Source organism: Mirounga angustirostris, unplaced genomic scaffold (assembly GCF_029215605.1).
Source record: "Mirounga angustirostris isolate CCGP_5_RB_7025 unplaced genomic scaffold, mMirAng1.0.hap1 SCAF_4, whole genome shotgun sequence".
Classification (NCBI taxonomy): Eukaryota; Metazoa; Chordata; class Mammalia; order Carnivora; family Phocidae; genus Mirounga; species Mirounga angustirostris.
The window spans coordinates 19,789,857-19,816,860 of NW_026991712.1; the positions used below are offsets into that span (position 1 = coordinate 19,789,857).

A 27,004-nucleotide genomic window follows, 5' to 3' on the forward strand; every position below is an offset into this window, starting at 1 on the left:
GAACAAAATGCATTTTCTCCTGGTAATTAAGAAAAAAAAAAACTGGTGGGGTGCCTGGCTGGCTCAGTCAACAGAGCATGCAACTCTTGATCTCGGGGTTATAAGATCAAGCCCCACGTTGGGTGTAGGGATTACTTAAAAAAAGAAGAGAAAAGAAAAAGAAAGGAAAGGAAAGGAAAGAAAAAACAAACAAACCTGGAAATGTAATCCAAAACCCGCATTAGCAGACTGCATTCAGTTTCGCCACCTTGAGAAGGACAATTTATTGACCCAGCCCCACCCCACCTTTCTAAAAAGGATAGTATTTCTTTCCTAAAGGAGTCACTCAGTTTCACAAACCGTTGGGCTAACAAGATGACTGCTATGGATTGAATGCTTGTGTCCCCTCAAAATTCATATACTGAAATGCTAATGCCCAGTGTGATGGTATCTCAGGACCTGGGACCTTTGGGAGGTGGTTATTTCATGAGGGTGGGGCCCCCACGATGGGATTACTGCCCTTGCAAGAAGAGACAGAGAACTTGCTTCCCCTTTCTTTCTTGAGGAGGATATAAGGAGAAGACTGTCTGCAAACCAAGGAGAGGGCTCTCACAAGACACCAGATCTGTGTGGCGCCTAGATCTTGGACTTCCCTGCCTCCCAGCTGTGAGAAATAAGAGTTGATTGTTTAAGCTACCCAGTCTGTGGCATTTGCAGCCTGAACTGACGTAAGCCACTCCTTCACAACACCCCCGTCCCCACAGAGCTTGTTTCTCACGCCTCCTTCTCCAGCATTCTCCAACTGCCCTCGCTTCTGTCCTTACCACACCTCCGAATAAACTCCTGCTGGGGCTGGAGTACTCTCCCTTGCATCCATATATGATGGGCATTTTGTGGATCCCCATTTTGGTTGATGTTAACAGCATTAGATGCGACTGACCATTTTCCTCACCCAGAGGGGCATTACCCTGTCCTGGTTTCCCTCCTATCCCTCTGTTCCTACCTCCTTCTCAGTTACCTTTGTGTTGGCTCCTCCTTGTCCCCCTGGACTTTAAAGGCTGGAATCTCTTGAGATTCCGTTCTCCAGATACCTCTTTTCTCATTGCTTAGTCTCTCAGGGAAGTTCTTTCATTCCCCTAGCTTCAACTGCCATCCATGCCCCAAAGATCCCCAAATTTATGTCCCTGGATCAGGCCTATATTCCCAACTCCCGGCCTTTGTATCCATACGGATATCTCAAAGACACCTCAAAATCAACAAACCCAGACCTGAACTCAGGTTCTTCCCCCAAACCTAGTCCTGTGCCAGTGAGTGCTTCCATCATCCCGCCAGAAAACAAGACAGCATCCTTTATGCCTCCAACTTCCTCATCCCCCCTGTCCAGGCAGTCATAGGAATTGTGAATTTTATGTCCCAAATCATACTCATATATGTCCAGGCCTTCCCATCTCCAATGCTGCCACTACCTTAGCCCATAATACCAATACCTTTAACCCAATTACAATGGTTTCTTCCTTAGACTTCACTATGTACCCACTCTTGTTCTCAACCCAACCTCAAGCATCTAAGTCCAGACATAGCAATTAAATTTATCTTTTTCAAACTCAAACCTGATAATATCTTCCTCCTGTTGAAGATACTTCAGTGGTTTCTGATTGCTTTTAGGCTAAAGACTGACATCCTTTATATGGCCTCTAATGCATGCATGATCTTTCCCTTTACCCCTTTAGGATCATTTTCACCTCTGACCTCATAGTGCTTCAGAGATGGTCTTCTTATAGCTCCTCAAACATAGCATACCTTATCTGCCACAGGGCCTTTGAATATGTCATTCCTGCAGCTGGAATGGTCTCCCCCACCTTTCCACTATTCTATTCCTTAAACCTACTTGACTCCTCATCCTTTGTTATCTCAGCTATCCTCAGGTCTCCATTAGGCCATCTCATTGCTCCCTGTACAGTCTGTGTGATTATCAGATTAAAGACTACCTCCTCTACTCAATCATAAGCTCCAATAGGGTAGGCCCATGTTTGCACACAACTTGGTTCAATGGAAAATGAAACCCCATAAAATGCCAAAATCATTGTGTCATCTTCCTCGTTTAAAACAATTCCTGATAAGTTCCTGTCTTCTGCGTGAAAGTTTCTTTCTTTTAAAAACCCTCATTTCTTTTCAAACTAACAATAATATGCACCACAAGTTGTACCGTTTCATTCTAGAGCAGGAAAAAACCTTAGAGATCACTGTAATCCAACCCCCTCTTCATCCACATGAGAAAAATGTCACTAACATATTATGTGTCAATTATATCTGAATTTCCAAAATGTAATTCTCATCCATATGAAAAAAAATTGAATGATAGCATTCAATGTTGCGGGTAGGAAACTTGCTCAAGGTCATGCAAAGAAGCACATTATACATATTTATAAATCATTTCATTTGGGGTAAATGAACCTCCACAGCTGAATGTCCATTCACAGGATGTGCATTTTCAGTGCTTTCAGACTTAGAGCCCAGTTCTGTTGTGGAAAGGACGCTGGGCTAGTAATTTGAAGACTTAAGTTTATTCAGAATAGATCACTTAGCTGTAAGATATAAAACAAGCCACTTTTCTTTGTTTCAGCCTCCTTTTTCTCCAGGGTATAATCCTATTTTTCACCCATGATTGTGAAAATCATCTATGAGTGTGAATAAAACAGCTTTACAGTATAAAAGACGAGGTATATACAAAGTGTTTACACTACTTAATAAATCACGGTGTCTATCCCAGGGCAGGATGGATTTGTGCCCAACAGCTATGAAACGACAACAGAAACTCCTCTGCACTCCCTCCTGTCTCCCCAGCAGAATCTTCAGAGTCCTATTATATGAAAGTCATGGCTGGGCACAGGATTGGGAATCTAGATTCCTGCCTGGTTGATAGTCTCCATTTAAGACACAGATGGACCCACCAGGCTTTTCTCTCTCTTTATTACACTCCATCCCTTCTAGCTCAGCGATTTTCCTTTCAGGTGTGGGGAGGACAAGTGGAGAGGGTTTACTTGTGTCACCTCTTGTAACCAGAAACATGACCTGCCAGACCTCTAGAGCTCCTGCTAAGTCGCTGGTGGCCTCTGGACAAGTGGCTGGTAAGCTGCTATTGCCAATGTGAGCTTTAGGAAAGAGACCACTTGGCAGGCCCTCCTGCACTGATTCAGCTTGCCATTTAAAACATGTCCCCGCCAGCCTTAGTTCTTCCTTATTTCATTTCTTCTTAAAATCAAATAATGTCCCTATACAGTTTCTTCTCTAAGATAAAGACTTTCGTGGGATTTGATTTTGGTACTAATATATGGTCATAGTGTTAAGGCAAGACTTACTACTTGTTCCAATTATGTTTTGCTATGTAACAAGCTATCCTCAAGGTTGGTGGCTTTTAAACAACCACCAGTTCATTATATCTAAGTATTCTTGGGTTGCCTGGGGCTCAAGTGGGCAGTTCCTCTATCACTCTTGCTAGGGGTCCATCATGTGTTCGCAGGCAGACGGTGGCTAGGGCTAGGTATCTGGTGCTGCCATGCTCCTGAGTCAACATAGCCTTTCTGTCCAGTGAGGCAGGCTGGATGTTGAGATGCAGAGCTCAAGAGGGAGGAGGCAGATGCTACCAGAACTTGTTTATGGTTTTTATTGAAACCTAATCTACTTACCATACAATTAACCCATTTAACATGTACAATTCAACAGCATTTATACACAGAGGACACAACCATCATTCCAATCCATGTTAGAACATTTCCATCACCCCAAAAGGAAACCCCATTACAATCATTCCCCACTTCCCCACTGCCCCATCCCTAGGCAAACACTAATGTGTGTTCTGCGTCTACAAATTTGCTTGCTCTAGACGGTTCATAGAAATAGAATCATATAACATGTGGTCCTTTGTGACTGGTTTCTTTCATTTAGCATAATGTTTTCAAAGTTCATCCATTCTGGAGCATGTATTAGTCTTCTATTCCTTTCACAGTTAGTATGACCAAATAATATTCCATTGTATGGATATACTACCTTTTTGTTTATCCATTCATCAGTTGATGGACATTTGGGTTGTTTCCATTTTTGGTTCTTATGAATAATGCTGCTATGAATATTCATATACAACTTTGTGTAGACATGTCTTCATATACACCTAAGAGTAGAATTGCTGGATCACATGGTAACTCTGTTTAACCTTCTGGGAAACTGCTGGACTATTTTCATAGTGGTTGAACCATTTTCATTCCCACCAGTAAAGTGTGAGGGTTCCAATTTCTCCATATCCTCGCTAGCAGTTGCTACCATCCATTCGTTTTTCTTAGCACCACCCTAGTGGGTGTAAAGTGGTATCTCACTGTGGTTTTCATTTCCATTTCCCTGATGATTAATAATATTAAGCATATTTTGATGTGCTTATTGTCCATTTGTACATATTCTTTGGAAAAATGTCTATTCAGAACCTTAGTTCATTTTGAAAACTAGGTTGCTTGTCTTTTTATTTTTGAATTTTAAATGTCCTTTTTACATGCAGGATGCAAGTCCATTATCAGACATATGATTTGCCAATATTTTTGCCCATTCTGTGGGTTGTCTTTTCATTTTCTTCATGATATTGCTTGTAACCCCAAAGTTTTAAATTTTGAAGTGGTCTATGGGGCGCCTGGGTGGCTCAGTCGGTTAAGCGACTGCCTTCGGCTCAGGTCATGATCCTGGAGTCCCGGGATCGAGTCCCACATCGGGCTCCCTGCTCGGCAGGGAGTCTGCTTCTCCCTCTGACCCTCCCCCCTCTCATGCTCTCTGTCTCTCATTCTCTCTGTCTCAAATAAATAAATAAAATCTTTAAAAAAAATTTTTTTTGAAGTGGTCTAAATTCTCCATTTTTCTCGTTTTGTTCTTTGTGTGTTTAGTGTCACAGCTAAGAAACCACTGCCTGGCCCAAGCCCAGGAAAATGTATTTGCTCCTATGTCTTCTTCTAAGAGTTTTACAGTTTTAGTCCTTACATCTAGTTCCATAATCCATTTTGAGCTCATTTTTCTGTAAGGCATGGGGTTGGGGCCCACCTTCATTCTTTTGCACGTGGCTATCCCGCTGTTCCGTCCCCATTTGTTGAAAGATGATTCACTCTCCATTGAATTATCTTGGCACTCATCAAAAACCAATCAACCCAGCCAGGCCTTCTTAACTGCCAGGCTCTGAAGTCACAGAATGTCAATTGCCCTGAATTGCCTTTATTAAAGCCATCAAACTCAGGCCAGACTCAACGGGAGGGGATACATGCACCGCCTCTTCGTGGAAAGAGCAACATGCGTGCATAGGAAGAGGTGGGAATATTTGGAACCATCTGGGAGAGCAGGTACCACACTGATTTATTTTCATTAACCAACTGAAAGGCCAATTTCAATAGTTATAGCTCATTTACAGTTGTGTGTTTTCTCTTCCTCATTTATTTAATATTTTTTACTTTACTTATAGGGTAGTTTTAAAAACATGGGATTCAAGACAAATCCCCCTTTAAATCCTAACTCTGCATACGTGTTAACTGCATGACCCTGCTTCCCTAGGTGTACACTGGGGATTATAAGGGTGACTATTTGGGGAGCTCTGCAGCGGGAGCGGGATAATGCATGAAATGCTTCAGTCAGTGCCAGCTGCCCCTGAAACACTGGATACATTTTAGCTATGATGATGATGATGATGTTGGTGGTGATGATGATGACGATGATGGTGATGATGATGATGATGATGAAGATGATGTTGGTGGTGATGATGATGATGTTGGTGGTGATGATGATAAAAGTTTTCTAGATGGAGCCATTATTTGATCAAATCAAAACCCTCTGTGGCAAGATGAATTAAGATCTGTGTGCGGTTCTCCAGAGAAGAATAACAACTCTATTTTAATTAGTAATCAGAAGTGTATACGATGCTCAGAAACTCTCATATTTTATAGAACAAATTCAGTTTTAGTCAAAATTGTCCTGCTCTGGCCTATAATCATGACATAAAGCCACATGCCAAATATGGTGCTAGGCATTAACAATCCTTGCCTCCTGTAAGCATGAACGCAACAGATTTTGATTGTGCATGTGAGTCGATTTCAACCTTTCCTGGATATATATCTGAATCAGATTTCCCAGACTCACTTTAATCTAAGGGGAAGGCAGCATTACAATAGAAGGAACTGCTACATTTAGGGGCCAGAACAGAAATAGAAGTAAGCTGATAGTGATCTCCTTGTGCACTGAAAAAAAAAAAATTCAAAATAGCTGAGAAGGCCCTATATAACATGAGAACATAGGTAAATGGTATTCAAGGGCACAAGCTAGGGAGAGTCACAATGACCCATGGGCTATGTGGCCAAAAAGGTGCTTTAGGATTTAGAAAGATAGCTTTTTAAAAAGTCCTGTGTTAGCATAATGATAAATCATTTTGAAAGGCAAAATATGTAACTTTATATACATGATAACCATTAAAAATTAAAAATTCATTCACCCAAATATTAAAAGAATTTCTTACTCCTGGGGGTAGTTTGTGAATGATTTTTCTTTTCTTTTTAATGGAATACTCTATTACTCAAATTATTCCCCAGAGAGAAAGTACTGTTTTTGTAACTGGGGAAAAATGCTATCAATCAATAAAGAAGTTATATTAAGGTTAAGTTTTGTTTTGTTGGTTTTTTTTTTTTTTTTTTAGAAAGAGAGAGAGCATGTACACACACATGCACAGGAGAAGAGGGGCAGGGGGAGGGACAGAGGGAGAGAGAGAATATTAAGCAGGCTCCAAGCTCAGTGCAGAGCCCCATGCGGGGCTTGATCTCACGACCCTGAGATTCTGACCTGAGCCAAGATCAAGAGTTGGATGCTCAACTGACTGAGCCACCTAGGTGCCCCAGGGTTAAGTTTATATTTAACTGGATGACTTGTTCCTGACAAAATGCTTATATTAATACCCAATACAATAAAGTAGCTCCCAATGTATAAATTATATATTTGTACATGTATGCTCCCAACTTACAGTTTGAATGTATAACATTGACTTCTGTGATTAGAAAGAAAGGATTAATTAGGTAGAAATGCTTACATGAGCATTGGTATTTTTAAGTACTATGGTATTATCTATAGAACAGATGTTACACAGATAAATTAACATAATTTTCATAATAATTAGACTTGGAACAAGTAATCAGAAAACTATTCATTTAATATTTGTGAGTAAAAATAGTACATACTGGAAAGGGTGAGAAGAAAGGAAAAACAGCATTTTACATTCTTTGCCAACAAATATCTTTTATCTGCTTTCACTCCTGCTTTCGTCTTCATATTATACACTGAATTGAACATCCTCATTTTCATCTTCATTCTTTACTCATGCTGTTCCCTCACATCTCCTCTCCTTTCTTTCTTGAAGAAATCCAAACTACCTTCCAAAGGGGAGGGGGCTCACTGTACAGTGATATAGGTTGTTCACTGTACAAGGAAACCTGGCTTCAGGTAAAAAGGAGGGCTAAAGTCCAGCCCTAATTCCTCATGAGCAGTCCTGTGTGGAAATGACTGCAATAGCCGGAAGGAAAGGGCAAAAAGTTACCTGGTTCTCATTTGCAGTAGGTGCTAAATGACACAGTGGGCCTCGGCTTTAAAGGGCTGGATTAAGTACTAACTCCTCTTTGAAACTATCCCAACTAAAGTGCAATCCAGACAGCTCTCTCTCTGTTTTGAACTTAAAATCAGTGCATGGTTTATATATCCATTCAATTTTTAATGCACTCCAGCTAAGCTAGAAGCTTCTGAAAGATAGACACCATGCCTTAAATGTTCTTATTTCTTAAAAAAACAAAAAACAAAAAAACTGAGCTTAGGGAAGGCGTATACATGAAGTGCTCAACAAATATTTGTTAATCAACTGAGGAAAAACTAAGAATATCACAAGCAACAGGAATAGAGAGGGTGATTTGTCTTTGAAAGGTGAAATTCCTCCTTGCTTGTTATTTTAAATCTGCTGGAAGAAAAACTAGAATTTTTAGTGCTGGTTTTATGCTTGAGGAGACTGATATTTTGGAACCTAAGTTGTAATTTTCCCACTGCTCATGGTTTTTAGTGTTGTTGTAGTAAATATTTACAGAACTTGAACCAGCTTTAGACAGAAGCCGAGTACAACCGCAAGGCTACAGCTGCCCTAAGGGCCACATGCAGCCATGGTTTCATAACTGGAAAATTACACAAGAAGATGAGAAGCTGAGCATTTTTACAATGTCTTCAAAACAATTCCAACCTGTTAGACTTTTCCAACAACTGTCCAGGGAAGCTGGATTCTAAAACAAATTTTAAGTCTCCTTTTAAGGGAATGGTTACTATTTGTACTGAATGCTTCCATAATTATTAGAAAACAGAAGCATTTGAGACCAAAAACAAAGAAAGAATAGAGGTAAAGAAAGAAGCTTAGGAGAGGTAAGATGAAGCCATGAAGACAAACTGAGGACAATACCAACTAGGGAAAATACATATACTTTAAAAGGTAAGAAAGTGAACACAATGAACTGATACAGTTAAAAAACTGAACACAATGACAAGTAGGTGCTACTTTGGTGCATGTTCATGGGACCACTTTGTACTGTACTTTTGTGGAGGTGGTGTGAAAGAGGAAGGGAAACAGGCTCTGGTCTCTTTTCCCAACCAAGATTTTATGTTGTACGATCATAAGACTCCACTCTCAAAACAGATTTAAAATCACTGTTAAAATCATTGATATATCTGTGGTCAACTGATTTTTAACAAGGGTTCCAAGGCCACCCAATGGGAAGAATTTTTTTTTTTTTAACAAATTGTGCTGAGATGATTAGAGAGCCACATGCAAAAAAAAAAAAAAAAAAAAAATGAAGTTGGACCCTTACCTCACACCCTATGCAAAAAAATAACTCAAAATATATTAAAGACCTAAGTGTAAGAGCTAAACCATAAAATTTTTACAAGAAAACATAAGGGTAAATTTTCAAGACTTTGGATTGGCCAAGGATTCTTAGATAGGACACCAAAAGCACCAGTGACAAAAGAAAAAACAAATTGGACTAGATCAACATTTATAACTCTTACACTTCAAAGACACTGGCAAGAATGTGAAAAGACAGCTCACAGAATGGGAGAAAATATTTGCAAAGCATATATCTGACAATGCATTTGCATCCAGAATACATAAAGAACACTTAAAGCTCAATAATAAAGATAAATAACCCAATTTCAAAGTGGACTAATGATTCAATAGGCCAGAGAAGATTTACAAATGGTCAGTAAGCACATAGAAAGATGATAGGCATCATTGGTCATCAGGAACCACAAATCAAAACCAACCACAATGAGCTATCACTTCACACCCCCTAGTTGGCTAGAATAAAAAAGTCAGATATTAACAAGTTGTTTGCAAGGATGTGCGGAAATTGGATGCCTCACACACTATTGGTGGGGATGTAAAACAGTGCAGCCACTTCAGAAAACACTCAGTTCCTCAAACCACTACACAATCCAGCCATTCTGCTCCTCACTATATGTCCAAAAGAAATGAAAACATATGTGCACAGAAAAACTAGTACACAAATGTTCATAGCAACACTATTCATTATTGTCAAAAGGTAGAACAACCCAAATACCCATCCACTGATGAAACTGAAAATCTTATCTATCCATACAATGGAATAGTATTTGGCTACACAATGAAAGAGGTACTGATACAAGCTACAAATGGATGAACCTTGAAAACATAATAAATGAAAGAAGCCAGGCACAAAAGACCATGCATTTTATCGTTCCATTCATATGAGATGTTCAGAGCAGAAAAAGCTATAGGGACAGAAAGTAAATTAGTGGTTGCTTAGGGATAGATGAAAGAATAGGGAAGTGACAGATAAGAGTTAACGGAGCTTCTTTTTGAGGTGATGAGAATGTTCTACAATTGTGGTAATGATTCCACATATCTGTGAATATACTGAAAACCATTAACATGTATAATATAATGGGTCAGTTATATAGTATATGAATTACATCTCAATAAAGCTGTTAAAAATCATATTCATTCATTAATTCAATAAATATTTATTGAGCATCTTCTATATCCCAGGAGATGCAGAAATGAAAAGACATGGCCCTTGAGCTTAATTGTTTACAATCCAGTGGAAAAGCAAACATTAAAAACCTATGGACAAGACAGATAAATGCCACAATAGAGTTAGAAGTATACGGATATGAAAGGGAAGCAAGGAAACTAGGAGTGATCTGGTTGATTACCTTCTCCTCTGCTCTTGCCTATTAGCACAAACGGTTCGAGAGAGAGGGGCAATGAGAAGCAGTCCTGGGTTTCAATCTCTGTACTATGATTTCCAAGCTGTGGTTTGGCTCTATGATCCTGGATTTCTTATTGTATGTAATAAAGATAATAATGCTTACCTCAATGGGGTTGTAAAAACTCTAGCTAATCTATAAAAGTGTCTAGACTATCACCTGTCACAAAGCAGCAGTGAGCAAATGATACACAGAGGTACATACACACACCCCTGAGAATAGACCCTTGTCAACTCTTTTCAATCCTCATCAGGTTGTACAAAAGTTCAGACTAACCAGAAGAACCAATTCCAGGCATCTGGGGAGAGGTAGTGGCATTCAGGTGACAGATGAAACACATAAAAGCCAAGGAAGTTTAATTACTTAAAAAGATATTTTATATTCTAATGAACACTAACACTGATGCTAACGTCAATTTTGTTTAGAATATTAAATTATGGTAGACTACAGAGGAGAATGTAAAAAAAAAATACTATTTGGGTGATGGTGGGTTCATAAGTGTGTTAAATTTGTGAAAATTTACTGAGCTGCACACTTAGAATAATGTGTACTTTATGCATATTACAGTTCAATAAATTTAACTTTGTAGTTAAACTTTAAACTTTGACTACAAATTTAAATTTGATAAAGTTAAAAATCTGGATTGCCTTTCATTCTGGTCTGAAAGACTCTTTTGTTAGAAGCTCTGAAATTAATAAATGCTTTCTGTCAATTTGGTGCTCTTTTCATTTGGTGGAACAATGTCTTTGCTTACACTCCCCAGCTCTGTGTGAAGAGATGGTAATTAAGTAGGGATGTTTTCATTTAGCAAATAAAGCAAGATAAACAATACAGCAACTACACCTCTTGGATTCATCTTGACATTTAAAGACAAAGCCCCCTACCCAGGGGAGCTTCCATACAAAGCCTCTAATGTAAGAATACTCTCCTTCCTTAAAAACTCCCAGCCACGCCTTCCTCTGGTATCACTCCTAAAACATCTACTTCTACTTTGCTCCAAAATGTGCCTCTTCTCTCAGAAGGTCCTGTCCGCTCTTCTACTCTGTGTGTGTTCTTTTTCCCCTTTGTGGCAGAATGCCTAGCATAGCCTCCTCATGCCCTTAATCCATTCACTCTAGAACTTCAACATTTAAAAACAAATAACATATTTCCTCTAGAAAGGACTCTGAGTTCTTGATCTCTTCCAGATGTAAGCGAGGGTCATTGTATTCAAAGCATATTAGAGATGATATTTAATTTCTACAGGTTCACTCAAATTTAAATTTTTAATTTTTAATGCCAACTGTGGGAAAGTGAAGAGCGTGCACTATAAGCAATTTTTGCAGGATCACTCTTTAGCAACTGAAGGTTTAAAGCATGTTCCTTGGCCCATCTCAAAGTCACTTGCCTTACCTGGAAATTCATGGTGAAACTCTCTCCCTCTTAAGAGGTGTAGGAAGAATTAAGTGAAATAATGTGTGAAAAATACTTAGGATGGTGCCTAGAGCAGAAAGTGTTCAGTAAATGATGGCTATGTTTACTATTCTTATTCTTTGAATGTCTACACTAAGACCCTAGAATGAGTAAATACAAATAGAGTGATCTTAGATGATCAAATATCTACTCCTGGTTTTACTCAAATTTGAACATGCCACAGGTTAGGAAAAAGAGAAAGGGGCTAACCATTGACTTCTTTCCTAAATAAGAATGACCAAGGTCCATGACATCAATGGGCTTCTGGTCCAGCAGGAGAGAATGAGACCCAGTCACTTGGAGAGATGGCTGCTGTAGTTGCTGGGCTAGAACCCAGGGTGAAAGAGGGGCAGAAAGGGAGCCAAAATAAGCCGCTTCAATCCAACCACACACCATACTTGCGCAACAGTGGTGACTGAGAGAACCCTGTGCCATTTCCAACCATCACATCATGCATGGCACATGCTCAGAGAAAACGGAAAGAGCAAGTGAATTTTCTATGGACAGAGTGTGGGCAATTCTGCCTGCCTGCCCACTCAAGGAGCTACATGATAACACGTTTCAGTGCCCAGGTGGGTCTCATGGGCTTTATCAATCGGGGTCCCAGCAGGAAACAACATGGATGTGGAAATGAGCTGCTAAAAGGTAGTTCATAATAAAAGAGCTACTGATGCTATGGGAAGGGTTAAAGACAATGACCAAGTAAAGCTCCCAGACTAGCAGACTGCAGTGATCATTAACAACTCTATATGCCTGAGGATTCTGGAGGGAGGGAAGTTTCCAAAGCCTAAAAGAGATGTGGGGAAGGAGAGGGCTGCCTGATAGAAACTGAGGCCTTCAATACTGGGGAGGGAACAGAGAAATATTACCCTGACCTCACTGTCCTCGCTCCCACTTACTTCCTGCTCATGCCTCTCACAGACTGAGGCAATGGCCGTGGAGTCTGGTGATGACCTCAGTCCATGTAGGTCAGCCTCCTGGGGCACACAGAGGGCTGGGAACCAGAGGGGATGGATCTGGAGAACAGAAACGTCCCATGTCCAGGCTGGGAGGCTCACCATGCTGAATATAACTTTGGTGTAGAAAGGCACGTGTTTTTTTATGCAATCTGGGTAACGCAAGGATACTTTTGACTGTATGCATTTTTCCTTACAGATTAGAAATACAACACATCCTGCCTTAGATGAGGCTCTGCTGAGCTTTACCTCAGTCCTCACAACAAATCCGTGAATTATACATTTTCTTCCAATTTTATAGATGGAAAAAACAGGGTCAGAAAGGTTGAATGTTTCAGTGAGAGGCAGGCCAAGAACTCTGACCCATGCTTCCCCAACTCCAGAAATCTTAAATCGCTTTTTCATTTTACCAAGTTGAAAAGGAGCAACAGAGATTGATTGGCAAGGTGAATGTTACAGAGACTTGGTCCACAGCCCTGAAATTACACGGGATCCGGGAAACATGGCAGAAATAACCAGCACTGTCCACCTCCAGCATCCGTGAATCCAGTCTACTGTTCAAGCAGCAATGCGTTTACCTTAAAACCATTTCTAAGTAACACCTAGAGCTAGAAATCCGTAGACAACAAGCTAGGGCTGATGGCTTCTCACAAACATAGCTGGCCTGTTGCCCATTCTGCATGTTAACAAAGCTTGACTATTACTGCCATAAATTATAGAGGGATGGCATTGCCAAGGAACAGTAAGGAGAATACGATTTCCCAAACCAGACCCAAAGACTTTCTTCACATCCATTTAAAAGTCTGTTAAGCTGTGTTTGGTTTACTATCATTTAGTGGTCTTCGTTTCTGCTACCACCCTGGCTTGAGGCAACAGAAACTGCGAAGTAGAACACGCAGACTGAAAAACAGTTAAGATCATAGGCTCTGAAGCTGGAAACCAGGGTTGGAAATGGTCCTCATACTTTCTGGCTGTGAAGGTAAGTAACTTGGTTCACCTCTCTAGCCTGGATCTCCTTATCTGCCAAAGGGAGAACGACAGTACTTATCTCATTAGTTTAGAATGAGGCTTTAATGAGACAACACATGTGAAGAGCTTAGTATACAATAGGCATCAATCATGCCCTATGTTTGCTGCTTTCATCATTCTCATCAGCATCTGCAGACTTACTTCACTGTCTCTTCAATTCCTCTGATCAACACCTGGCCCTAAAAGTACGGATAGCACCTTGCTTTGTCTTTCTCCTGCTTGCGGGTACTTTAAGAAGCCTGACTGCTTCCTGCACATCTCTGGCCAGCCCTTTTTTTTAGTGATTTTTTAAAATTTTAATTTATTTTATCTATTTTTAATTGTGGTCAATAAACATAAATTTTTACCATTTTAGCTATTTTTAGGGTATAGTTCAGTAACATTAAATACAGTCACATGATTATGTAATCATCGCCACCATCCATCTCGAGAACTTTTTCATCTTCCCAACTGAAACTCTATACCCACTAAATAATAACTCCCCGTTCCTCCTTCCCCCAGTCTCTGGCAACCTACTCTTTGTCTTTATGAAGTTGAGTCCTCTAGGGACCTCGCATAAGTGGAATCATATGACATTTGTCCATTCGTGACTGATGCTACTTAACTAGCATAATGTTGTCATCCGTATCATAGCATGTGTCAGAATTTTCTTCCTTTTTAAAGCTAAATAATATTCCATTGTATGTAAACACCACATTTTGTTTATCCATTCATCCATCGATGGTCACTGGCTACTTTGCCCTTTTGTTTATTGTAAATAATGCATGAGTATGGGTGCACAAATATCTGTTCAAGTCCCTGATTTCAATTCCTTTGGGTACATACCAGAAGTGGAATTGCTGGATCATCTGGTAACTATATGTTTAATTTTTTGAGGACCCCTCCCCCCATACCATTTTTCACAGTAGCCACACCATTCCCACCATCAAGGCACAAGGGTTCCAGTTTCTCTACATCCTCACAAACACTGTGATTTATTATTTGTTTGTTTGTTTGTTTTGGTGATCACCACCATGATGAGTGTGAAGTGTTTCTAACAGCTCTGTGTTCCCAGATGCATTTCACCACCCCCACCTCCCAGAATCTGGGCATCACCAAATGTGCAGACACTGGCTAGTTCTATTCCCGGAGAACAGGCCTGAGCTCAGCTACCTGGACCAAACTAGCCATGAGGTCGGCTCCTAGCTGGCCCTTCCTTTGCAGGCTGAAGCTGCAGCTGTTAAAAATAAGAAAACCAACAAAATTGGGTGAACCGGGGCTGGTTGATTTCAACATGCATACACATTCTCCTCCATACTTTAAACTCCACTTAGAATGTATAAGGCAATGTTTAGATAGAGAAATTATTTGAAAATAACTGCAATATAAAATTTTTGTTGATACTGAAAATGATAAAACAGCGAGTTTGCTCTATATGGTCTCTCCCTGACAGGCAAATTATTAAACATTTTAATAACCAATCAGGTGAAACACACAATTTTGCATGACCTGCTATAAAGAAACTTTTTTTAAAAAAGAAAAGAAAGAAGCGATGATTAGAACCACAAGGATGTGGTTCTAGGTCAAAAGTTTCCCATGACTCTGCATAGAGCTGCACACATAATGAAACCACTTACATTTTTGTTCTAAAATGGTTGTTAAACACCCTGTGAGAAGAGATGATGGCCCTTTTAAAAAGCACCACTTTAAAACTTTTTAAACAATGAACCTCTTTTCTCAAATAAAATTTTACAGAAAATCCCATGTTTTTAAAATTTCATGCTTATAACACAACATTTACTTATAAAAGTTAAACAGTGAAATCTGTAAGGTAGTTTTGGTTAACACACAAAATACAGAAGTAAGAGGACTGGTGAGGCTATTTATTGCTCCCTCAATAATCAGCTACAAAATCCAATCAATTTGTGCATTTTGTTTTAGTTGCCAGGAGATAATTCCCCATGGATCTCACACATCTCTTTATTTCTTGCAAGTAGAAATATTGACAGCTTATGTTCTAAACTATCTTTTCAAGAATGCTTGTATAGTGAACAGACTTGGAAGGTAGATAGTGTCTGTCTCTGAAGCAAAAGGGCAGATTGGCTTACTGTCCTGTATGAGAAAGATAATGTCTCACTCTGTGCTAAAGAGCAGTTTGCTTAAAGACTACTACAAAAAATTCAGGTTCCTCAAGCTTGGGATCCTGTTCTGTAACCCAACCCTTGCAGGTGTCATCTGGCCCCCATTGTGCTATTCTATGGGAACTAAAGCTTGGGGAACTGGCTCCAGAAAATGATGATACTCTGGTTATTACTATTGCTGAGAGTAACAAACTGTCCTTTGTCTCTGACCCAGGGGTCTCCTGTCTTCTGCCTGTACCCAAGAAATGGCAGCAGGCAAACTAGTTAGCTTGCAAGTAGGGTAAAATCTCAAGACTCTTACCAGTTCTTGGTATCAGTTATGCAGTACTGAAATCATCCCTTGTCACTCAGACAAGCCATTGCACAAGGGAACAACTTTTAACCCACTTACAATGCAATCCCAGGACACTCTTCAAATAAACCAAGAAGACAGGAAACATTTCTTCCAAGATTCTATGAATCACTGTCAAACTGGGCTGCACAAGGAAACTGTGACAGTGCTGTACATAGCCCATTAGATAGTATTTTTATTAAAGTTTGCAGAATAATTAAAACACATTTTGAACACAAAATGTGAATCCATTCATAGAACTCAGTATCTCCACTTGAAAAGCCCTTCTATCCCAGAAATGGAACAAGACAGAGTCAAAAGCTTGAAGACTTTTTTTTTTGCTCCAGGTCCACGCTTTAGAGTTACATCCGTCATTAAACCTCTCTCTAGCTCATGTTCCCCATCTCTACAATGGGATTAATTGTGTCTCCAGGGTTTAACTCCCAGAGTTGTACAGGGGATCAAACATGTTAATGCATAAGATGCTTTGTAAACTCTAAGGAGGCGAGACAAGGTAAATCTCTGTCTACTGTTGTTTGCCATTAAAAGCAAGTTCTCTGTAGCTCTTTCATGGAACAGGCTCAGCAGCTCACAGCAATCACAGCATGCAGAGTCCTTTGTTCATTCAACAAATATTTATTGTGCCAGGCACTGGGCGGGAACAGGAAAAAGATCCCAGGGACACATGGTAGAGAGACCTCTGATAAGATAAAACACACAAAAGGGCTTTTCCCCTTTGGATATAGTTTCTCCCTTATATTTCCCTTCAGTGCTATGGAGGAGGAGAGAATATAAAGGAAGCAGTGGGAACGCAACTGAGATTAATGGCACACAGGGAGTTTAAAGCGATGCTTCAATCAGGCTTATACTCCGCAGCCAACTAAATAGACTATTAGTGGCTGGAGAGAGAAACTCTTGCTGCTGAGAAAACCAAAGGCCCTTTAGGCGAAAAACTAAACTAATGTCTGTATGAACCAGACTAGAAGAGAGCTACCTCCATGTTAAGACTGAGGTTAAATTAGAACGGAGAAGTCTCCTCCAGATCTCACAATGAAATCAAGGTTAGTTTAAGATGTACATTTCAACTACTAGTTTTAGTAAGGAAATTCCAAATTGTACATTCAACTCATTTTCTCCTTTATAGCTACCTCTATTTATCAGTATAGAGAGCACTTGATAATCCTGAGTTCAACCTGTTTTAAAGTGGTCTATTTTGCCAACTGCTGAATGATAATCAAATTTTATAGTTTGGAATATGCACCTAAAATATCTTCTACACAAGACAGCAGCGGACACAAATTCAACGTTGTTCTTCTAGGTTACGGATATTTATCCTGCTCACGCAGGTCTCATTTGAAAAGTAAAAATTGTACTGTTTGGGAGAATGTGAGTTATGTTCATGTGTTGTGTGTCTGGGGTATTTGGACCCATGCAAAATTAAGTGGGAAACAGGAAGCCCCTCCTGGAGAGATGGCATGCCTTATTCTAGGCACCTTCAGGCCATAGTGAAGGTTTGACGAAAGCTTTTTGATGGAAGTGCATTGTGCCTTGAATGTGCTCAGATGAATTGCTCAAAATGACAAAGCCTGGGCATTGATCCAGGGGCACACATCCTCTTTCTCACACCCTTTCCAGCTGGTAGCAGGAGATGAGGGACAGGATACGCTCATACTCTGAGGTAGGCCCTGTCCTGTGTACCTTACACATCCCGTTAGTTCATTTAAGCCCCACAAGAAGTCTGAAAGGTGGATACAGTCAATAGATCCAACTACTAGCAGGGCAATTTAGGCACAGAGTGGTGAAGCCACTTGCCAATGAGGCACAGAGCCAGGATTCACACCCAGGCAGCCTGGCTCCTAGGCTCTTACTTCTGTGCTAGGCTAAATAATAATAGGTATCATTTATTTATACTATGATTTACTACTCTAACAGCAGCAGCTAACATTTCTTGGGCGCTCACTCTGTGCCAAGTGCTGTGCTTAGCAATGTACAGACTGTAAAATCCTCCCCATCGCCTTTCCAAGTGAGACCCAGCCTTACCTCCACTTATGACTACAGATCAGTGAGGTTCAGCGGCCGGCTTGAGGTCGCAGAGCAAGCCAGCTGGAAGGCTGGGATTGAAGAGCAGGTCTGGGTGACTCTGAAAACCACACCCACTGTCACTCACTATGCAGAGGACTCATGTCCCCAGCTCTCCCTTAACCTTCCTCATGGCGGGACCCCCTGAAAGGGCCGGCTTTTGCCCCTTAACTGGTATTCGTTTGAGTACCTCTGAATTAAATTAACGGGAGCGACGTGGATCCTAAGAGGTAGCAGAGTCACTGAATTTTAGTTTTGAAATACAGCTTTGTCCTATGAACTAGCAGACTGAGAAACTCTACAGGTTAGAAAGCCAGGTGCCCCCAAATCAGCCTGGTTCAGCAAAACCCCAGATAGAAACCACCTGGTTTCACAAAGTTCTATTAATAACAGAGAACAAACAAGCAAGAAGAGAGCAAAAAGGAAATATTGACAATACAGCCAGCCCCCCAGAGCTGGTGGGGGGGGTGGAGAGTGACAGCCCACACACCTGCTACCCTCTCACTCTGTATCACCATCACACAGAAATGACCTTACTGCTTCAGGTCCCAGAAGCTCCTTCTGAGAAACGGGGCGGTAACGTAACGTCCCATCTATTTTATATTGTATTTTATACTGTCAATTTCTATACTATTATTTCTATTATTATTTACTATTCTATTATTAGTCTACTGAGAGAATTCAGATAAAATAAGCTAGTGGAAGTGCTCTGAGGAGCTCAACTTACAAATAAAAGATATTGTTTCTATCACATTTTACATAATACCATATAGATTTATCTCTCTTTTTTTTTTGGTTACGATACCGTTGATTATATTCCCTATGCTCTTTAGTCCCTAAATCTACAGGTAGATTCATCTTGAAGAAAAATCACTTTACTCTCCTTCTCCCATGTCTGCTTGGACTATTTCCAGTCAATTTTACAGAAAATTCCATACCAGGTTATTTACAATCCCCATGTCACATTTTAAGATAAACTACATTTTGAAGAAAACATTGACTTCATTAGTTTAATCTCCATAAATAATAAATAATGATAAATCTTTCCTAATAATAAAAATGCTTTCTAAGATTTATCAATAGCCTAGTAGCAATAAGTTTGGGCTTTGGGCTTCTGGGATCAAATCCCAGATGTTTTTATTAGTGAAGTGACCTTGGGTAAGAGCTTGAATCTCTCCCTGCCACATTTTTCTCACCCATAAAATGGGTACAATTGACCTAAATCAGGGTTTGTTATGATGATCAAACAAATGGACTAGTCACGCAGGATGCCTGACACATAGTTATCAACCAACCAATGTTATTGATTGTTATTATCTTAAAAAGAAAAAAACAAAAGGAACATATATTTTGCAAGGCCTTCTTTCACAAATGTTAGAGGTATCCTAAGCAAGTGTTCTGGCAAAAAAGAAAAAAGAAAAAGAAAAAGAAAAAAACTTCATATTAAAATAAATAAAATTCTTAAAAAGATGAGCTATGAACAAAACGATTTTCTGCTTCATATAATTTCTGAAAGTCTACAAAGCTTACAAAATAATAGTACATGCTGAGATTCATGGAAAAGATATCCAGGGAAATATGGGAAATACAATAAAAATGATTAAGCATATATATATATATATATATGCTAAACAAAACTGTTCAAGTAGGTAACTGAGCCATCATTCCAAAGGCCCCAAAATTTGTTCCAAGTATGTTCCAGCAACCAAGTGTAGGGGCCAAGACTGCGAGGTGGCAGCTAGTTCATGCAAGGTTAAGTACTGATTAAATTACTTTTCCTAGTACTAATTTCACAAACAGTTTGGAGAAATAAGTTTACTTGGAAATTGTGATACTGAACACTAATGACTGGAAAGCCAACTGCACACTGAAAAAAAGACAGCAATGCTGATCCATGGAAATGACATGGATGTCTTTGACAACTTAGAATCTTATAGTTTGAAAGCACTGTCTTGGTGATCTAAATATCTAACACCTGCCAGAATTTTCCAAAAGGAGCTAAGAAAGTAAAAGAAAACAGCAACAATGGTAGACGCTTAATCATAGGAAACAAATTGAAGGTTGCTGGCGGGGAGGGGGCTAGGAGGATGGGGTAACTGGGGGACGGGCATTAAGGAGGGCACGTGGTGTAATGAGCACTGGATATTATATAAGACTGTTGAATCACTGACCTCTACCTCTGAAACTAATAATACACTATATGTTAATTAATTGAATTTAAATAAAAATAAATAAAGAAAAAGAAAACAGCAACAAAACATACACACACAATCAGGTATACAAATGGAGGTGCTGATGGATCCCTTCCATTCAAATTCATGTGAGTCCAGGAGACGAGGGATTTTCTACACTTCAGTTTAGAAAGCAAGTGATGGGAGAAGCAACACATACGGGGCATTAAGTGGTTGGACAATACCAGCTCCAGGTGGTCATCACTATCAGACTAATACCTGAAATGCCTATCATCTCTGGGGTCTGACAACATACCACAGTCACTAAGCTAAATATTTAAGTACTTGACACATTTATTCTTTTAATTCCCACAATAACACTAAACACCTAGGAGGTCGTACCATCACCACTCCTAGGTCATAAAAGAGGACACTGAGGTTGACAGAGGTGAGGTGACAGGGCTAGAATCAAACTTATCTGGCTCTTAACCATCATGTTACTTAATCTGACTCCCCAGTCCCATCTCTCCATGCATCAACCCACCCACCACACAGTAGGCTCTTTTGTGGGATAAATACCTATTTTTAACTTATTTGAAAGGCAGCCAGAGTTAAGGAGGGGGAGTCCTGCCCATGTACTCCTTTCCCTAATGGCTGCTCTGGAAAAAAACAAGAGAGGTGGGATAGGAAAGAGACCACAGGAACAGCAGATCAGCTCAGAGACAGACCACTGGGGAGATCTGAGACCCAGCAACAGAATACTCCTGGACTACAAGGCATTCCTCCCTTCAAAGAGCTGAGAGATTATTCCTCTCAGACCATCCTGCTCTCTGGAGTTCTCTCACTACTCATCTCTTGACCTGAACTTGAACTTCCCTGTACTTAACACTGCTTCTCCAGCCACTCGCAAGACTAAACCTCCGAGTTACGCAACCGTGCTCAAAAGAGAAAATAGGCAGCTGCCTTACTTGAGGGCAAACATCAAGCTCCAACCTTTTGTTTTTATTTCTGGAGTTTTGTTAGATCGACTCAAATATAGAAAATATATATTTTCTACTTAAATAAATTCTTTATTCAGAATCTTACAAAATCGACTTGATTTCTGGCAAAGAGAAAAGCAAATGAGGGATCGAGTTTTCCCATATTAAAAGGAACAGTTATGTAACCATCCCACATGGAAGAGCCAGGCTGAAGTCAGAATGATAAAAGGCTGAAATAGCCCTGCTCCTCTCCACAAGCTAAGATCACAGTGGGGGATTTCACGTGCGACCTACTTCTCATACAGCCTCTGTCCCCTCATGAAGGCCTTCACTTCATTATCCAGAGGGAAGGTGCCATCATCCTTTCTAAAGCGGTAGAAGAGTTTGACGTCCTTGAACTCCTTATGCTCATCACACACTGAAACACAATATACACAGAGAGGCAAATAAGAAAAAAAAATTCTTATTTAATTCCTCAAATGATGTGAGAGGCTAATTAAGACTTGTTTTACTACCTAATTTCCGAAGCACACTAATCTATGCTTTAGTGCATGTACTTAGCACAATACCTGGAATCAAGTAAGTGCTCAGTAATATTAGCTATCATCATCATCATCATCACCATCATTATCTAGTAAAAGGGTCACAAAATTCAATGCATCGTTCATGCCACAAATTCTTCTTGAGCATACTGGGGTAGACATCAGCCTCAAAGAATGTGATGTCTAGTGAGATAAAGAGAAATGTCAACATGTAATTAACATATGGCATGAGGGGGCAATGAATGAGGTGAGGGGATACTGCAGTGGGAGACCAAAGAAGGAGTAACCAGTAACCCCAGTAACCTAGCTGCAGGGAACGGACACTTCTCTGAAGAGCTTGCGTGTAGGCAGAGACCTGAAGAATGGCTAGAAAATGGGCTAAAGTGAAGAGAAAGGGCACTCCAGCCCAAAAGGACATGTGGAAGGTCTTGGTCAGGGTTAAAGATTTCAAGGAGATGTGTTTATGAACGTTCATGGAACCACTGAGAGTAACAGAAAAAACTCGGAAACCTCTTAGATGTCCATCAGCAGGAGAATGGGTAAACATACCATGGTGTAATTATATATGGCATACGTAGCAGTGGAAATGAGCAAACAAGAGATATGCCATCAACATGGATGAATCTCAGTGTGTTGATCAAGTTGTAAAAGAATAAACATGCATTTTTATAATGATTTAAAGCACTGGAAGCAATATGATACCTTGCTAAGAGATGCCTATACAGAAAGGAAAAAGTACGAAGAAGCAAATGGAAATAAACCCAAATGCCTCTTAGAGGAAGGAAGGGAATATCACTGGGGAGAGGTGCACAGGAGACCAAGCATTTTATTTCCTAAATGGGTAGGTTCATATCTGGAATAGAAGACGTGGTCCTTGGTTTCCTCCCAAGTTACCTCAAATGTCGGTGGCTACTTCACTCACCGTGATGAATGATGCCCCGGTCTGCTAACTTCTGCATGAGTTTGATTGCTGTCTCTCTGTCGGAAGCCTCTTTGTGCTCAATCAGCCAGTCAATCAGTTCTTTTGCGACAAAGCAGTTTGGGTAGGTTTTGAGATGATGTCGCCTATCTTTAATCACCTTTTCTTCATGCAGCCTGAGCCTGGAAAGAAAATTTGGCATCGCTTTAGGAATTTTAATGACAACACAAATCATTAAGCCAATCCCAGAGCTCAGGAACAAAGTGGAGTCTCTAAATGTATCAGAGTGCCATTCACATACCTGCATGTCAGTAGAGGGTTGTGACACTGTCAGAGCCCAGAGGCCCCAGAAATGATTCTACCCCCAGATCTAGAGATGATACATGTCAATGGGAGGGGAAAACAACACTGGACAAGCTAGAGCTCTCCTGCCACTTGGAAGACTGAGAAAAGCTTTCTCGCCCCTCCTCTGATGAATGCCTTCTCTTTATCCCTCCACCGGTGGGCTTATGGTTTCAACCAAACAACAAACAAAAACTCTGAACACTTGCTGAAACCAGGTACTTTCTCTTTGTCACAGATTGCTCAAGGTCCACCACATCAGCATTCATGCATTTATGTAACAGATACCAGTGAGTGTCTACCACCTGCCCATTACATATTTCAAGGCATTAGAGACCTAGGTCGGAAAGTAGCACAAAGATCCTGGCCTTTGCTTGTCCTGCTTTCAATAGGGGCAACAGCTAATCCTTCGGTGAGGCTTACTAGTTTCCAGGTGCTGATCAGAGCACATTCCATAGATGTTCGCAACAACCTCATCAAAAGTTATTATTACCATCTACACTTTTTTTTTTTAACTTACAGTAGAGAGAACCTCAAAGAGATTAAGTGACTTGCCACACAGCTAACAAGCGATGAAAATTAAATTTGCACCTGATGATCTCACTTCAGAGTCTGACTTCCCAACTGCCACATCGTGCTGTCTCTAGCCAGGGAGGGATAAACAAAATATCCGGGAGAGATGGATTAAAGCTGTGGGACAATACAATTTATTTACAGGCTGATGGATTAGTATGGGGAAAAGTGGTTGACACAGAGCCTTCCCTTACTCCCTTCAGAGCCCGGTGACGTTTTTCCAAAGGAGTCTTAAACTTGCCTTTAAGGTTTTTTTTTTCCATTTGGTTTTTCTTCTTTTATCAGCCTGCATTTACTTTTTAATTCTTAAGGGTTTGAATTGGGTGAAACACGAGGTCAGCTTCCTTTTACTGCTTTGCCCACGTGGTCCTGTGCTCCTAACCTCATATTCTCAACTTCATTGAGAAATGGGAGTACATGAGTAAATCACATAGTAAGTGTGTGAGTGAGGCAAGAGGCTACTTTCTTCCTCTGTAAAATGGAGGCAATTATGCTCACCCTATCCGTGGCCATGTTGAGATTGGGTGACATAATGTCTATTAAGAGCATTGGCACCCAGCACAGTGCCTGGCACAGAACAGGCCCTGACCTCCTTTCCTTTACTCCCTAAGGAAGGAACTAGACTGTACTCTTGCCGGCTTTTTGAACAGAGTTGACTTGATGAAATTTACTGGGTTTTGATATCCCAGGGGTTGTGAGTATAAGTTGGGAGCATACTGGGGCTCTGAAGCTTAGATCTCTTCCTTGCTAGACCACTGTTACAGGCTGAAGTATGTTCCCCTCAAATTCATATGCTGAGGCCCTAACCCCTGGTACTTCAGAATGTGACTATATTTGGAGATAGGCTCTTTTAAAAGGTAATTAAATTAAAATGAGGTCACGAGGGTGGCCCTAATCCAATATGACTAGTGTCCTGATAAGGAGCAGAGATTAGGACACACTCCTCTACAGAGAGAAGACCATGTGAGGATACATGGAGAAGGTGGCCACCTACAATCCAAGGAGCTAGGCCTCCAACAAACCAACCCTGCCAACACCTTGATCTCAGATTTCCAGCCCCCAGAACTGTGAGAAAGTACATTTCTGTTGTTCAAGCCACTCCGTCTGTGATACTCTGTAATGGCAGCCTGAGCTCACTAAGACAACCAGGAAGTGCTACAGCCTAGAGGCACCCGAATAGTCTGCAGATGAAATGCTCAGCTGGGACGTCAGCAGGGACAAGGGAGAGGAAGACAGAAATGAGAATCCTAATACCTGCAAACTGCAGAGAAAGAAAAAAATCATGTTCATTGCCTTCCTACTCTATGCTCAGTATTCTACCAAGCACCTTCACACATGCTGACTTAACGTCTATGGCCGGAAGGTTGCATCCTCCCAAGTTCATATATCAAAATCCTAAACCCTAAAATGTCCGTTGTGAGGGCAATCAGGAACACAAGACTAGGAATATAACACTGGGCTCTCGTCTTAACACTGCCAGTAATTCCAGAAGATCAACCTTCTGAACAATCCTCCCTGATAAAATGGGGATAATTATACCCATGGTGATTACTTCATCACACGGTCACAGAGTTCATTAATGAAGATAAGGCGAGCATTTGAGCCCTTCCTGTGCGCTAGGCACTGTTTTCACTGCTTTATTGACATCAGTCCTCATGGCAGCTCCCTGACGCAGGTAATGTTAAAACCACAAGGCCAACGTAGAGTTGTAATTATTAATAAAAAATAAACAAAGCCTAATAAAAAACACGTTCCCATAGGCGTGCTAAAGTCTCACATTCTTCTGATTAATTCAGCGACAATGACACTGAGTAATTTGTTTAACATGCTCAGAGTGGCAGAATGAGAAACATTAATTCTTAGACGTGATGTCTGTCAGGAATCCAAGAATAATGAAGACCAATTTATTTAGAAGTTGAAACATGGAACAAGCTACCATATAATTTGGTGGAGGAGGTATATATTATGAGCCAAAAGAGGAGTTTTACCTCCTATAAACTTTCCAACTTAAAAAAAATTATTAAGGGGGCGCCTGGGTGGCTCAGTCGTTAAGCGTCTGCCTTCGGCTCAGGTCATGATCCCAGGGTCCTGGGATCGAGCCCCGCATCGGGCTCCCTGCTCGGCGGGAAGCCTGCTTCTCCCTCTCTCACTCCCCCTGCTTGTGTTCCCTCTCTAGCTGTCTCTCTCTCTCTGTCAAATAAATAAATAAATAAATCTTAAAAAAAAAATTATTAGGTAATATTTATCTTTAAATACTACAGTATAGAACCTTTCAATTCCTATCCTTTCATGAACCCACGCGTGTTGCTAATTCTTGAGCATTCTTTGATTCCCACCAATTCCCACCCTGCATGGAGGGGAGAAGCACTAGACACTCTCCCTTCAGCCCCACCAGGGCCTGGTATATTTCCATGTTTAGAAAACTGAGCAGTCATCCGATGGAGGGGAAAGAACTCTGGATCCCAGAGATGCTGATCGTTTTAGACACGTTACTGTGGTTAAAAACGTTCAATAATGGTGCTAGCATCTTTTTTTTAATTTCATAGTCAGAAATACAGAATTCTAAAAATGACCATTAAGATTGTGCATCCTCGGGGGTGCCTGGGTGGCTCAGTCAGTTAAGTGTCTGCCTTCGGCTCAGGTCATGATCTCAGGGTCCTGGGATCGAGCCCTGCATTGGGCTTCCTGCTCAGCAGTGAGTCTGCTTCTCTCTCTCTCTCTCTCCCTCTGACCCTCCCCACCACTCAGTCTCTCTCTTTCTGTTTCAAGTAAATAAAGAAATCTTAAAAAAATTTTTTTTTAAATTGTGCTTCCCCGAAAATCTATCCCAATAAAAAGATAAGAATTTTCACATTGCAAACACATAACCAAGTGTTTCTGCCTAGCACTGTGGGCACTTAATATTTGCTGAACAAATGAATGTCCAAGGACACTAAGAAATGATGCTATTTTCAAAAAGGTAAGGAGGCTTCTCACTAACTTAATAGGAATCCCCACAACTTAGTAACCATCTATTACCATCTATCCTGCCTGGGGTGGATAGATGGAATTTAATCTAGGTCTTTTTACAAAACTATTTATGCTTTCCATTCCAGGGTAGTCAATTTCCAAAATTTTAATCCCTGTTGCGTATGAATGGGTGTTTTTCAAAAAATTATTTCCTTTTACTTGAACTAAACTTACCCCTTAC

At 40.5% G+C, this 27,004-nt stretch overlaps 1 protein-coding gene across 4 annotated transcripts in view; it reads right to left on the bottom strand.

Moving 5' to 3' along the window:
* The window catches only part of DEPTOR (DEP domain containing MTOR interacting protein), a 129,442-nt gene that overhangs the window by 65,133 nt on the left and 37,305 nt on the right, over positions 1 to 27,004 (bottom strand). For all 4 annotated transcript variants that reach the window (XM_054512476.2, XM_045895980.3, XM_064587956.1 and 1 more), the window contains exons 2-3: positions 22,903 to 23,081; positions 21,733 to 21,856 (exon numbers count right to left, since the gene is read on the bottom strand). In XM_054512476.2, the coding sequence (XP_054368451.1) occupies positions 21,733 to 21,856; positions 22,903 to 23,081 (303 nt within the window). The remainder of the gene's footprint in view (positions 1 to 21,732; positions 21,857 to 22,902; positions 23,082 to 27,004) is intronic.